The sequence below is a fragment of the Sycon ciliatum genome, chromosome 8, assembly GCF_964019385.1.
Source record: "Sycon ciliatum chromosome 8, ocSycCili1.1, whole genome shotgun sequence".
NCBI classification, from domain to species: domain Eukaryota; kingdom Metazoa; phylum Porifera; class Calcarea; order Leucosolenida; family Sycettidae; genus Sycon; species Sycon ciliatum.
In genome coordinates, this window is record NC_088650.1 from 33,544,545 (window position 1) to 33,559,250 (window position 14,706).

General features: G+C 47.5%; 1 protein-coding gene across 1 annotated transcript in view; it reads right to left on the reverse strand.

The window, feature by feature from the left end:
* Positions 1-1,042: 1,042 nt before the first annotated feature.
* LOC135822815 (uncharacterized) overlaps positions 1,043-14,706 on the reverse strand; it is a 100,646-nt gene continuing 86,982 nt past the window's right edge. The window contains exons 8-12 of the mRNA XM_065335648.1: positions 11,102-13,803; positions 9,645-10,579; positions 9,222-9,289; positions 2,446-2,777; positions 1,043-1,947 (exon numbers count right to left, since the gene is read on the reverse strand). Coding sequence (XP_065191720.1) covers positions 2,449-2,777; positions 9,222-9,289; positions 9,645-10,579; positions 11,102-13,803 — 4,034 coding nt within the window. The 3' untranslated portion in view covers positions 1,043-1,947; positions 2,446-2,448. The remainder of the gene's footprint in view (positions 1,948-2,445; positions 2,778-9,221; positions 9,290-9,644; positions 10,580-11,101; positions 13,804-14,706) is intronic.

A 14,706-nucleotide genomic window follows, 5' to 3' on the forward strand; every position in this document is an offset into this window, starting at 1 on the left:
GTGCTCCACCGTACATGAGTACAGCATCGCTATTCGCGGGAGTATGTTAGCAAGAGTAGATACACAAGAGTGTGCAACTCCAGGATGGGTTGGCCCGCGGCGGAATTTTTTTGTTGACGTAATCTTTTCGACGACGCACGCGCTGCGAGTCGTTTGGAAAGTAAGTCCTCGTGCACTTGGCCGGGCTTTACATTACAAGGTCGGTGCCCAGCACGTGCTCTCACACTGCTCTGCGGCAAAATGCACGTTTTCCTGAAAAAAGGTGACATCAACAAAAAATTCGGGGTATCTGCAGATAGTGCAGAAGAGATCCGGAGTTGCACACTCTTGTTAATCTACTCTTGTTATTAGTGAGCTTGAAGTATGTAGTCAAATGGTCACTGGATGTTAAGTCATGTGTGGTTTTTCATTAGTTGTTCTTTTAACCTAGATTGTTATTTACCAGGCTGACTCTATCTTCAAGGAATTTTGTTAATTTGAAACTCAGATGTTGAGCCATACCGTATTATCTCTAATATAAGCACGGTCCTTTATTTTTTCAATGTACCTCCACCCCGTGCTATTAATGGAGACGTTCCTTTATTGGAGACTGTTCCATTATTATTTCAACCTCATTTCAGAGGCATGTTGCCATGCCAAATTCATGTATGACACACACATTTCAGGGTTTTTTTCGCCAGTACAGATAATGAATTTACACAGTGTGCTTATAATGGAGACTGAGCACTTTATTTTCTGAATGCCGCCCCAAGGTGTTCTATTATTGGAGACGTGCTATTATTGGAGACTGTGCTTATATTAGAGATAATACGGTAAATAAATGTAAAAGAGAAAAGGACACATGGTTACGAGTTAAGAGTAACTCTCCATCACTGTAACATGATACTATATACAGTCAGAAAGTGCAATAACTAGGCACAAAACTGTATATAGTATCATGTTACAGTGATGGAGAGTTACTCTTAACTCGTAACCATGTGTCCTTGACTCCTTTTCTCTTTTACAATTTTTTTAATACTGAACTTTGTAGACGAGGCACTATAGATCCAAGTTCTGATGAGAAGAAAATGTTTGTTTTAGAGTTTGTACAACATGTGACCCACCACCAATGGTACTGAAATCATGGCACTCTTACAGTATTGAAGTGAAAATGAAATTCTGATAGCGCAAACTTAAAATTCCGTTTTGTAATAATTGTGTATGTACATGACATTGTATAAGTGACTGGAATTTCGAAAAGAAGGAACTTGATCAAAAATATTTTATATCACTAAAATAGTCTAACGGTATACCTCGGCATAATGAAAATATTCCAATATATGCATTCATAAAATTAAAAAGAAAAGTTTCAAGTATCTGCATGACTATAAGTAGTAATTCTGCAACGGGCAAAGTACCCTGGTGTGGTCCTCTACAATTAGCTGTCTTTACTGCCTAACCTACTAGAATATTTCATTTTTTTACGGGAAACCACGAACCTCGAGAACAGAATACTGCATGATAGAGGTGGTTGCAGACGCAACTGTGGTGGTGAAACTGGAGCATCTCTGCCGACCTGAGGTCTCGGCTTAAGCGACACTTCAGTGCACCAAAAACTTGGGAGGAGTAGGGACAAGGGGTGGGGAGGGGGGAGTACATTTATATAGAGGAAGGAAATATTTAGTGGGGTAGCGATCAAGCATAACATAATGCTGCTACAATTTGGTAAAAATGACTAAGGAAGAATGGATTTGATGAATAGCATAGCCAGTCAGTAATATAGAGAACACACCACGGAGAGAGAGAGAGAGAGAGAGAGAGAGAGAGAGAGAGAGAGAGAGAGAGAGAGAGAGATAGAGATAGATAGATAGATAGATAGAGAGAGAGAGAGAGAGAGAGAGAGAGAGAGAGAGAGAGAGAGAGAGAACAGTACCAGCACTTGCTGCGTGAAGTGCTTGAAACCTCAATCTGTGACGGAGCAAACAGAGAATACCGCACGAACACGAAGACGTTCACATTATAGCATACACCGTAGCCGGAATGGATTGGATGCATGCACATGTACACACACATACAAACACACACACACACACACACACACACACTCACACACACACACACACACACACACACACACACACATATACACATACACGTAAATCCACACTGATGCACACAATTTTAAACAGTTTTCAGGTGTTTTAAGGTGTTTTAAGGTGTTTTAAGGTGCGGCTAACACTCCGCAAAATATAGTACATATCAGTATATGTGCTCCAAATTTCCAGTCGTAAGAAAATTTGACTTTTCTCAATCTTGATTTATGAACAACGGATACCTCTTCAACATACTTTCTATCACAACTGGGACAATATCTGATGAGAAATACATCATCACAGCCAAACAACAGACGTACGTTGCAATGACTTATTCGGAATTCAGGTAGTGCAAGAAATGAATGCAACCTACCGTTTACACACGGGCCCGTCGTGGCAGAAGCTGGTTCATCTTGTCGACCTTGTCGGGATATTTACCCCAGCGTTTGATGATCTTCACCAGCTTGATGTAGCCAGCCTGTTCCTCGCTGCTTACAATGTTAACCAACTCTTCGTTGTGAGCGCGTGGTCCATCTCGTCTCTCAATCCTCTTCAAGTCGTCTATCTGCTCCAGATCGGCAAAGAACCCGGCCCCTTGCGCCATTTTACGAAATGTTCCTGCTGGTAATGTGCCCAGCCAAGGTGAGATATGGGTTAGAAAGGAACTTTGTTTGAACGGGTCGCCGTACGAATTTTCGTCCTCATCTAAGCAAGGTATACATGGCATAAAAACATGAACAAACATACAAAAAAATGATTTATGATAAAAAGATGATTTAAGGCAAGCCGTACACGTTATTTTAACCCAGACAGCAGGTTCTAGAGTGTCGATGTGCGTCACTCCAGTCTGGACGTGTACATCATCAGTGGTTGATCTAAGTATGCTTATACCATGGCAATGGCTAACCTGGCAAGGATTCTTGGCATCTAAATCACTGTTGTGCTACATGCATGTGGCTCCATTTCAGTTTTGCCATGTATACTTTTGTACTTGCCAACCCTCCCTCCCCCCCCACACACACACAAACGCATGCACCACACATACACACACACACACACACAGACACACACACCTCAGACCTCAGACATGCACATCGCGGAAGCGATGATAGCGAACAGCTATGTTAGACATAGCAACTTGTGCTGGGATTACACCATTCAACAGCTTGCAAGGCTGATGAATTGACCGCCACTAATTTAGCCTGGTATCCACCACACAGCTGATTGAAGTGGCTTTTCACACACACCCACCCACACACCCACACACACCCACCCACCCACACACACACACACCCACACACCCACATACACACACACACACACACACACACACACACACACACACACACACACACATCCACACACGCACAGCAACGAGTTGTCTTAATGTCTGTGGTGCCACCTTTTCACCATGGTTGGCAACTCGGCATACTTAAAGCTTGTAGATGTAGTGATGATGGCTCTATGGCCGAAACAGCTTGCTGTCTACAGCTTTGGGTATGTATATTATAGTCAACTTTGCTAATAACGACTGCGGATATAACCACAATTCGTGAATAACAACAGAATTTCCATGACCAGAGGAAAGTGCCCATCTAACTGTAATACATATAATGCGACTTCGGGTTTAAGGACACTTCGCGAATAAGGTCACATTTCTGATGCACCGCCGAGTGTCGTTATACGCAAAGTTGACTGTTTGTATATATATGTCAACTCGTAAGAATGGATGAATGTTCATACACACATCCAAGTTTATGTCCTGCTTGGAAGTGTAAGGATGTTTCCAGCCGTGACGCAACCCATACGAGTAGTTAATTGTAAACAGGTGGCTTGGCTCAAGGGTAGCATGGATAAGGCAAATGAGGTTTTCAGTCTGTTTGCTAGCTCAGATCTATAGATGATATGCCAAATAAGCCCTCGAAAAGTTGAGAGGGCATGCGATTGATGCGCCCAGGCTTAGCTTGTCAAGTGCACGGGATGTGCAAAGTACACGGATTTTAGGCTTGTTGCGCGCTTACGCGATCAGGCGCTGCACGTGCATGAATGGAATGCATGCAGTTCCACCGTTACTAGTTTTAGCACTTCCTTCGGCGTTGAGATTAATGAAAAACTAAAGCTGTAGAAGAAACAGTTTTGCTTGCTTTATAGCGGCTGGAGTGATTTTTCGCTGTCTTGTTTTCGGATGCCGACCAACCACGACCATTGCTGTGTTCCAGGATGTACTGGTGACCGGCGTTACTCCCCAGCCCCAGCAAATGGTATTCGTCTTTTCCATCAATTTCCATCATCCTGAACTGTGAAGGAAACGGACTGTTGCTATTCGACGGGAGGAAAGGCTAGGAGAGCAACAGAAAGTGACACTACAGTGGTGTGCTCTGACCATTTCTTGCCAGAAGATTATGTACAAGGGAGAAAATCGCCAGAGCAAGACTGGTAAAACATTTTGTATCTGGAGTTTTCAATCTGGTTCGCCAAGACAACAGCGGCTGATGCTAACCGGCGTCGCTCTACCTCGTGTCGTGAGCTACTGCACGGGAGCTGCCTGAAGACATACGACTCATACCTAGTGATACCCCAGGCATACTGTCACTACGCTGGAGGAAACATTCGACAGTATTCAATGCAATCTGGGTGGCTGCAAGAATAAAGTAGCAAAATTGAGCGAAATGACTAACAGTCGCATGTTTGGAGTTCTAGTATCCAGGTTCAAACACAAGGCATCATAATCAGTAACCTTGCACAACAGTCATTCGACGTTTCAAGTGGAGTCTCAAGATAATATTTGGCTACCCAGCAGCCACCATTTGTCACCGCCACAAAATATTCCCGTCGCCATCTGTTAAAACTTTATAAGAATTATTTCGCCTTGTTTTGCTTTGTTTTATAAATGTGTGCATGGCTGCCATGCCATAGCGCCACAGCCCCCTCTTTGCAGAGTTTCCTTTGTTTTTAGGTCAAGTAGTCACCCAATGCTGGCTACGGAAGCCTTGACCAGGCCTGCTGAGGGGATAGTACACCCTCGCTTTAGCCCTAGCTACTGCTTTTTCACGACATAGCTTCTCTTGGCGAAACATACAGGTACCTGGTCTCTGATAGCAGTGATAGCTGGAGTTTTCTTCCATCGGGGTGCTGCTAGGCAGCCTCCTTGGTCATGCCACAGATGCTGCGTAGAAGGCTGTTATGTTATAACAACCTTCTACATAACCTCTTTTGCAATACGTAATGGCGTAGTATGCAGCCTCGGTTTTTCATTCAACTTTTTTTACCCACTTTAACCTTGAGCACCCTGTAAAAAGGCGCATTGTCTGCAGGGATGGCCCTAGTAAAATAATAAATAGAACAAAAATAGAACAACTCTATTTGTGCTGGCCCTGACTAATAGCGGAAGCACATGAGAAACTGGTTGCCTGGAGCAATGAGGGAAGAAACGCTGATGTGATCTCACTCGGGTGAGGGATGAGGTGAAACCGCGAAGCAGTCAGGGTCTTGTTTCTCAGCCTATGCCATATGCCGCTGCCAATATGCTGTTGGGTATGGGGCTCTATTGCTATTGCCTCTGTTAGGAGCACCTTCTCCGTGATGTGGGATAGGGAAGGCAGGATTTCCCAGTACAAAGGAAAATCAATGTTGCCAGTGTCAGTATGCCCAGGTGGTTGATAAGGGTTTTCGCAACTACGTTCCTTGGCCCTTGTGCCCCATTGCTGTTGTTGCTAGGTTGCATATGCCAGGTATTGACCTTTCATCTCACAATAGTTGAGAGTCAGCAGCAATGCAACATTGAACAATGTGGTGGAAGGAGCATGCAATGCTGCTGTGCAAGTGCAATATGCAGACATCACTTCGAGTACATGCTTTTCTTTTAGCACTGTAGCACACACTTAGCTCTCCTTCTTCTTTTGAGATGCCCAACACTTAGCCTTGACAAAGTATCTCTGCGGTCCAGAATTCTTTGGGTCTGGGAAGCAACACTCAACACTGTAAACGAATGGCGAGAAGAAGGACTCATCCCCGAATGGTTTCTGTGTCGTTAGGTACATTTCTCGACTCTGAAGATGCTGGAGTACAGCACTAGCAGAAACACCACTTAGCAAATCCTCCGAGCGATGGCTCCAGGCCTCGGTGGGAAATTCTGCGTCTGTTTGTTGAGCAGCATCTAATATTTGATGGATTCAGCGGAGAAGCAGCTTTTTCTGTTCCCGATGCAGATGGTGTCAAGGTATTCGCTGCTGTAGCGACCAGTGAAGGAGGAATGGATTTTCATCGCCCTTTCGCTGCTCGGACCCGACTGCCATCATTGTCCCCCGTCCTAAGCTCTGTGGCGTTGGGAATAAAATAAAATCTTTCTGTCTTATCTCTGCAACAAATCATCTCGCTTTCCATCTACCGGTATCTCTCCCTCACGTACATATACGTCTTCAGCTGAGCAAAAGTCCATCTGGCAATCGTTTCGCCGACAGGTGGGTTCGCACAGCGAAAAGCTATGGCTGGTGTGCTTTTTCTTGCTGCCATATCTGGGTATCAAAATGAAAAATTGAAAGCAAACTATGCACAAAGGTATCAGAGTTCCTTTTCTTCATCCGAAAATTGTCTCCGACGGAATGCTAAAATGCAGTAACAGTGGAACTGCATGCATTCCATTCATGCACGTGCAGCACCTGATCGCGTAAACTCGCAACAAGCCTAAAATCCGTGTACTTTGTGCATCCCGTGCACTTGACAAGCTAAGCCTGGGCACATCAATCGCATGCCCTCTCAACTTTTCGAGCGCTTATTTGGCATATCATCTATTCATCTTCTACCGCTTTATGAGCTGCATCTGCGCCTTAGTCCTAGCGGGTGGTGGCAATCCTGTGGTTGTGAAAAACTCAGACTAACTTAGTTTCACGCGAAATGTGACATAAGTTATAGTTCAAGATTTGCATAAACAGTAAAACCTGTAATGGCGACCACTCGGATATGGCGACCACTCGACCATGGCGACCACTCGGATATGGCGACCACTCGACCATGGCGACCACTCGGATATGGCGACCACTCGACCATGGCGACCACTCGGATATGGCGACCACTCGTCCATGGCGACCACTCGGATATGGCGACCACTCGACCATGGCGACCACTCGGATATGGCGACCACTCGACCATGGCGACCACTTTTCCTTGTCACGGACGCATTCACGTTCAAAACACCTCGTAAGGCGACCACTCGCTCAACGGGACCGACGACCACCCACCCGCGACAGCGTTGCACAGTGCTAGTGCATGTAAATGTACGCATTGCATGGTGCAGCAGGCTGCATGGTACATCTACACATGATCAGTATAGGAACTGTGTACATGTACAGCTACATGGTGCATGACAGGTCTGAGGACCCCAGGCACATGAGTCTTGCTAGAGGAGCATAAAATCATGTAGGTGTGTGCATGACAGGTCTGAGGACACCAGGCACATGAGTCATGCTAGAGTAGCATACATGTAGGTGTGTGCACTGCGATGCACTGATCAAAATGATGGATCACATGTGTGGATATGGTCACGTGACCCACTGAACCTGGATAAGAAGACCACCTGGCCCTGGCGACCACTTTTTCTCGTCCCTTGAGGGGTGGCCTTAGACCACTTTTTCTCGTCCCTTGAGGGGTGGCCTTAGACCACTTTTTCTCGTCCCTTGAGGGGTGGCCTTAGACCACTTTTTCTCGTCCCTTGAGGGGTCGCCTTAGACCACTTTTTCTCGTCCCTTGAGGGGTCGCCTTAGACCACTTTTTCTCGTCCCTTGAGGGGTGGCCTTAGACCACTTTTTCTCGTCCCTTGAGGGGTCGCCTTAGACCACTTTTTCTCGTCCCTTGAGGGGTGGCCTTAGACCACTTTTTCTCGTCCCTTGAGGGGTGGCCTTAGACCACTTTTTCTCGTCCCTTGAGGGGTGGCCTTAGACCACTTTTTCTCGTCCCTTGAGGGGTCGCCTTAGACCACTTTTTCTCGTCCCTTGAGGGGTCGCCTTAGACCACTTTTTCTCGTCCCTTGAGGGGTGGCCTTGGACCACTTTTTCTCGTCCCTTGAGGGGTGGCCTTAGACCACTTTTTCTCGTCCCTTGAGGGGTCGCCTTAGACCACTTTTTCTCGTCCCTTGAGGGGTCGCCTTAGACCACTTTTTCTCGTCCCTTGAGGGGTCGCCTTAGACCACTTTTTCTCGTCCCTTGAGGGGTGGCCTTAGACCACTTTTTCTCGTCCCTTGAGGGGTGGCCTTAGACCACTTTTTCTCGTCCCTTGAGGGGTGGCCTTAGACCACTTTTTCTCGTCCCTTGAGGGGTGGCCTTAGACCACTTTTTCTCGTCCCTTGAGGGGTGGCCTTAGACCACTTTTTCTCGTCCCTTGAGGGGTGGCCTTAGACCACTTTTTCTCGTCCCTTGAGGGGTCGCCTTAGACCACTTTTTCTCGTCCCTTGAGGGGTGGCCTTAGACCACTTTTTCTCGTCCCTTGAGGGGTGGCCTTAGACCACTTTTTCTCGTCCCTTGAGGGGTGGCCTTAGACCACTTTTTCTCGTCCCTTGAGGGGTGGCCTTAGACCACTTTTTCTCGTCCCTTGAGGGGTCGCCTTAGACCACTTTTTCTCGTCCCTTGAGGGGTGGCCTTAGACCACTTTTTCTCGTCCCTTGAGGGGTGGCCTTAGACCACTTTTTCTCGTCCCTTGAGGGGTGGCCTTAGACCACTTTTTCTCGTCCCTTGAGGGGTGGCCTTAGACCACTTTTTCTCGTCCCTTGAGGGGTGGCCTTAGACCACTTTTTCTCGTCCCTTGAGGGGTGGCCTTAGACCACTTTTTCTCGTCCCTTGAGGGGTGGCCTTAGACCACTTTTTCTCGTCCCTTGAGGGGTGGCCTTAGACCACTTTTTCTCGTCCCTTGAGGGGTGGCCTTAGACAGGTTTCACTCTACCACTATGCAGACATCTTTAGAAATCATTAAACACAGAGAGGTTCCAGGCTATCCAAGAGAGTGCTCAATACCGACAGGTAGAGCCGGTTCAAACAATAGGAGGACAGAGAAAGTTTTCTGATGATCGCTTAGTGCGTAAAGCTCGGAGTAGAAACACTTTCTCTGTCCTCCTATTGTTTGTAGAAATCAATATTATTCGGTAGTATTGAAGTGACTTACATGGTTGGTTAGTGTTCAGCTCTGGTTGGAGTACCTTTGCTAAACCATCTTCTGCTACAAGCTTCTCCCTAAATCGGACATTACAGACACAGACACAGACACACACACTTACACACACACATACACACACACACACACACACACACACACACACACACACTTACACGCACACATACATACACACACATACACACACACACACACACACACACACACACACACACACACGCACACACACACACACACACAAGCAAGAGAACACCTTGTTATGATGGCATTACTTCCAGTAACATTACAAAAATAGTGGTAGGGACTTTGAGTAACATTGCTATTAGCATATGAAAGGTAGAATTGAGATCAGGTGTCAAGCAATACCTGTACCATGTACACATGATTTGAATTACAGCAAGTCTATGTGCTTACGGTGATGTTGACCGTTGGCATGAAACTGCCTCTGCGGGTACTAATGCTGCTGCTGCCGCTGCTGCTGCCGCTGCTGCCGCTGCTGCCGCTGCTGCCGCTGCTGCTGGTGATGATGATGATGATGGTGATGGCAGAGGTAATGCAGCTGCTGCTGCTGATTGTCCTGCTGGTGGCACTGCTGCTGCTGGTGGGACTGTTGCTGGTGGCACTGTTGCTGCTGCTGGTGGAACTGCTGCTGCTGGTGGCACTGCTGCTGCTGCTGGTGGCACTGCTGCTGCTGCTGGTGGCAGTGCTGCTGCTGGTGGCACTGCTGCTGCTGGGGGCACTGCTGCTGCTGGTGGCACTGCTGCTGGTGGTGGAACTGCTGGTGGTGGTGGAACTGCTGCTGCTGCTGGTGGTGGCACTGCTGCTGTTGGTGGGACTGCTGCTGGTGGTGGCACTGCTGCTGCTGGTGGTGGCACTGCTGCTGCTAGTGGCACTGCTGCTAGTGGCAATGCTGCTGGTAGCACTGCTGCTGCTAGTGGTGCTGCTGCTGGTGGCACTGCTGCTGCTGCTAGTGGTGGAACTGCTGCTGCTTGTGGCACTGCTGCTGCTGCTGCTGGTGGCACTGGTGCTAGTGGCACTGCTGCTGGTGGTGGAACTGCTGCTGCTGGTGCCACTGCTGCTGCTGGTGCCACTGCTGCTGCTGCTGGTGGCACTGGTGCTGGAGGCGCTGCTCCTGGTGGTGGAACTGCTGCTGCTCGTGGTACTGCTGCTGCTGCTGATGGCACTGCTGCTGCTGTTGGTGGCACTGATTCTGGTGGCACTGCTGCTGCTAGTGGCACTGCTGCTGGTGGTGGCATTGGTGCTGGTGGTGGCATTGGTGCTGGTGGTGGCACTGCTGCTGCTAGTGGCACTGCTGCTGGTGGCACTGCTGCTGCTGCTGCTAGTGGCTGCTGAAACCGTTTTAGAAATCCGAAGATATGCAGGCAAGAAACACAAACAAGAGAAAAGTTCAGTCAGGCCCATTCCACAGACGTATAACGTGAAATAATAATTATCCTCCATTCGTAGTGCATTGCAATTCTATGCTAGCTTTTGATCAAGTAGAATTCTATTGAGTATTGCTGAAAAGAAACTACTTCTCCTTGAAGAGATAATGAAAACTAATAAACGACACACGGTCACTTGATCAGTCAAATCCTCACCGTCACACGATTAAAGTCACATGATCACAGTCACATGAACATGATCACGGTCACATGATCACTGTCACATGATCACGGTCACATGATCACAGTCAAACGATCACTGTCACATGATCACAGTCACACGATCACTGTCATATGATCGCAGTCACATGATCGCAGTCACATGATGGTGTAGATATTGCAGCAAAGTATCTATTCTAGCAGCTTGACATTTCAAGTGTATGCTGAAACCATACAAGACAGTGGAAGAACATCTTCTCAACTCACCTCAGCTCTGACAAATGGCACATCCTTACGCAGCCAGGGCCAGAAGGACCTCGGGATAATGACCTTCTCCTTGCAGGTAGCACACGTAGCCTTGAAGGTCAGGGCGGTGTTCCCATCCGACTCGTATGCCGTCAAGAAATGCTTCTTGTGCAAGCTGGTCAGCAACACCCATGACGAGTGTACCAGCACCTCTGCAGGACTGCTGCATTCCTTCAGGCGATCCTGGCATGATGCGGAAGTGCAGACAAATGATTCACCAACAACTGTGAACTGCTGGTACCCTTGGCGGCTGAGAACTTGTGTGAAGTCAACAATTGCACTCTTCATATCCCAAGCCACATCAGCAAGTATGGATGGTGTATCAGCAGCGCATTCTAAGCGAACACCTGTCGGTGTCCAGCAGAGGCATACTTGACTACAACCAACCTCCAAATTCAGTGATGCCGCACTGGATGTGAACTGAAGACTGGCTGACTCTTTCTTCATACGATGAATTATGTAGGTGACTAAGCGACCGAACAGTGGTGGAGGAAACAGCATCCCAGGGAAACTGAGGTGGTTAAACGGTAGCTTAAAGGGAACATCATCCTCCAAAACCAACCGTAATGCTTCCTGGTTGCAACAGAACGGGATGAAGAGGTCGGGTAGGCCTGGCGTGACAACCGGACATCTGTCTTGTCTGCTGCTGCTGTTGCTGCTACCGCCGACTCTACTGCCACACCCTCCAGTGCTGGTGGCTGTACTGCTGGTGGCTGTACTGCTGGTGGCTGTCCTGCTCTTGACTCTACTGCTGGTGGCTGTCCTGCTGGTGGCTGTACTGCTGGTGGCTACACTGCTGATGGCTGCACTGCTGGAGGCTGTACTGCTGGTGGCTGCACTGCTGGTGGCTGTACTGCTGGTGGCTGTACTGCTGGTGGCTGCATTGCTGGCGGGCTGAAGTTCTGCTGCTAGGTTGAAGTAACACATGGATTTGCAGAGAGCTAGCTGGACAACACGGCTGAGAGGATACCAAACATTCTCTATCAACCTAGCGCTGGCAATTCCCGTACATCGAAAGTGTTGCACATCTCTGACTAATGTTGCTGAGGTGCTTAGAAAAGCTGTCTCCTTCAGAGGGAAGGTCATCAAGCGTACAAAGTAGAGCAATAGCTGCTGGGGTTCCAGGAAAATGACACTTGAAGTGAGTGGATGCGGGCAGTCACAGCAAAACACTGTGCCATGTTGCTGAAGGTGGTGCAGTAGATCAGACACTTGTGCAGTGGTGAGATCTTTGCCGCTAACATGCCGACAAAAGTCTACAAACTGTGGGTAGTCCATACTAACAAAACTCTGCTGCTGCCGATGCTGCTGCTGCTGCTGATCACTACTGGTAGCTTGCATTGCATCATCACTGCACCCAGCCTTTGCATAGCGAAGCATTTCCTTTTGGTGAAGAGAAATAGCTTCTTCTATCTTCACCTGCATCAAGGGAATTCCTTGGACAGGAAAGGCAGACACAATTCTAGAGAGCTCTTGCTGTGCTTCAGCAAGCTGGCTGTGGCGAGATACGCGATCTTGAAGACGGTGATTGTCAACAAAGAAGGGTCCACAGACCTTGACGTTGGGTCCGGCCCTTTCAGCCAGCTTGGATACGGCATTGAAGAACATGTTCTTCTTCTTCTCTATTTGGTCGTCATCGACAAGATCCACATGTGTAACAACAACCATGATGGCTGTGCTACTCTCATCATGATGGTGGCTGCTATTGCTGCTACTGGTCTTACCCGGCTCTGTGTCTGACTGATGCTGATGCTGCTGATGTTGGTGCTGCTGCTGTTGCTGCTGCGGCTGTTGCGGCTGCTGCTGTTGCTGCTGTTGCTGCTGCTGGTGGTGATGCTGGTCAGGGTGTGTGTCTGCTCTATGCTGCAAAGCAATCAGTGACAGACACATGTGAAGGTAGTCAGCCTGCGTCATTCCTGGCAACGGTGTAGAAGTTACAATCTCCTGACCATCGAAGCGGTAGACGTCTTCCGTTACCTCCTCATCCAGGTCACACCTCATGTCAAGAGTCACAATGTACACGCTGTCACAAATTGAAAACGAGATGCTTTGTTGTACCAACATTGGCATCTGTCCACCCATGTCCCACAGCTCAACAAACGCATATGCTGCTTCCGCTTCATTTGAACTGTTATCGACATTGCTGACAGATGAGCGAACTTGAGAGATAACATCTGGTGCCACTTTGGTCAGGTCATTAGCATGGGGAACATTGGCAAACTCATTGTTGACAGCGGATGCAGCAGATGCTCTGGTGCCGGTAGCGGAGGCAGTCGATGACGAAGTGAGTCGTGAAGTGAACAGTGTCTTGGCTTTGGACAAGATTGATTCTTGCGGACGTTTCTTGATTTTCTGGACCAGATCTACAGATGATCGGATGCGAGCTGTGAGTAGATTGACAAAGAAACTATGTTGACTGTCATCCACAAGAACTTGTGCTGCCTCTTGCGTGCCTGTGGCGGTCTGAGAGGAGAGATGCATTCTGAGTCTGGATCGATGGATGGAAATGGAGTCGGTGCTGTCCGCGTTTTCAATGAACTCTTCACCGAGCAGTGCCCGGACAAAGCTGGACTTTCCCGTGGCGTACTTGCCGACAAGGTACATACGCACGCGTACCACGCTGGCCTCGTCCTTACCACCAATGATGTCCTCAGCGACAGCAGCTGCATTGCAATAAACAATAATAATGCAGCAGCAGCAGTAGCAGCACGAAGAGCAGCAACAGCAGTAGCAGCAACAATCATTAGTACATGTTATCATGGGAAATGGTAGAATGCCTCAAGTACAACAGAGTTTACCAGTCACAAAAGCAATTGAGAGCCCCCCCCCCCCTTTCCTTATTCTCTTCCTGTTCGCCCTCCCTCCAACCTCCCCCCCCCACACACCCCTTTTCTCTGTCTCTCTATCTCTCTGTTTCTCTGTTTCTCTGACTATGTATACAGCATACAGTATTGGGTATAATTATATCTATTTACCTATCTAACTAAAAAGACAGAAAGTGGTCCAGTTTGGATTTTTCATAACTCAAAGTTTCATGCTATTGCAATCAGACGACTGATACTAATACCTGAGACTAATCACTATGAATATGATCATGTGTGATACTTGGTGCTTAAATTGATATTACTCTACACGATTCACGAATAACGCCAGTATCACACAGACGCTATAATTATGGTTGCTGGCAATTTCCAAAATTACTCCTTTGTATCTATCTATCTATCTATCTATCTAAGAGTTGGTGGACAAGCCATTGATTATCCACTCTCATTTTAATATCAAAAAAGTATTCTTTCTATACCAAAGAGTGGTATATTTGATAAATAAATATACTTCAGTAGAAACATTTACGATACTTCTCCAGACGTTTCGTTGTGTGAAACACTTCTTCAGTGGATAAAGAAAGACATCCAACATCCACTGACGATGTTGTTCAGAATAACGAAACGTCTGGAGAAGTATCGTAAATATTTCTAATGAAGTACTTGTATCTTACACAAGAGAGAGATTGAAAGCTTTGTTACAACTCTGAGTTTCACGTATTACTACGATCATCAGGCAACCAA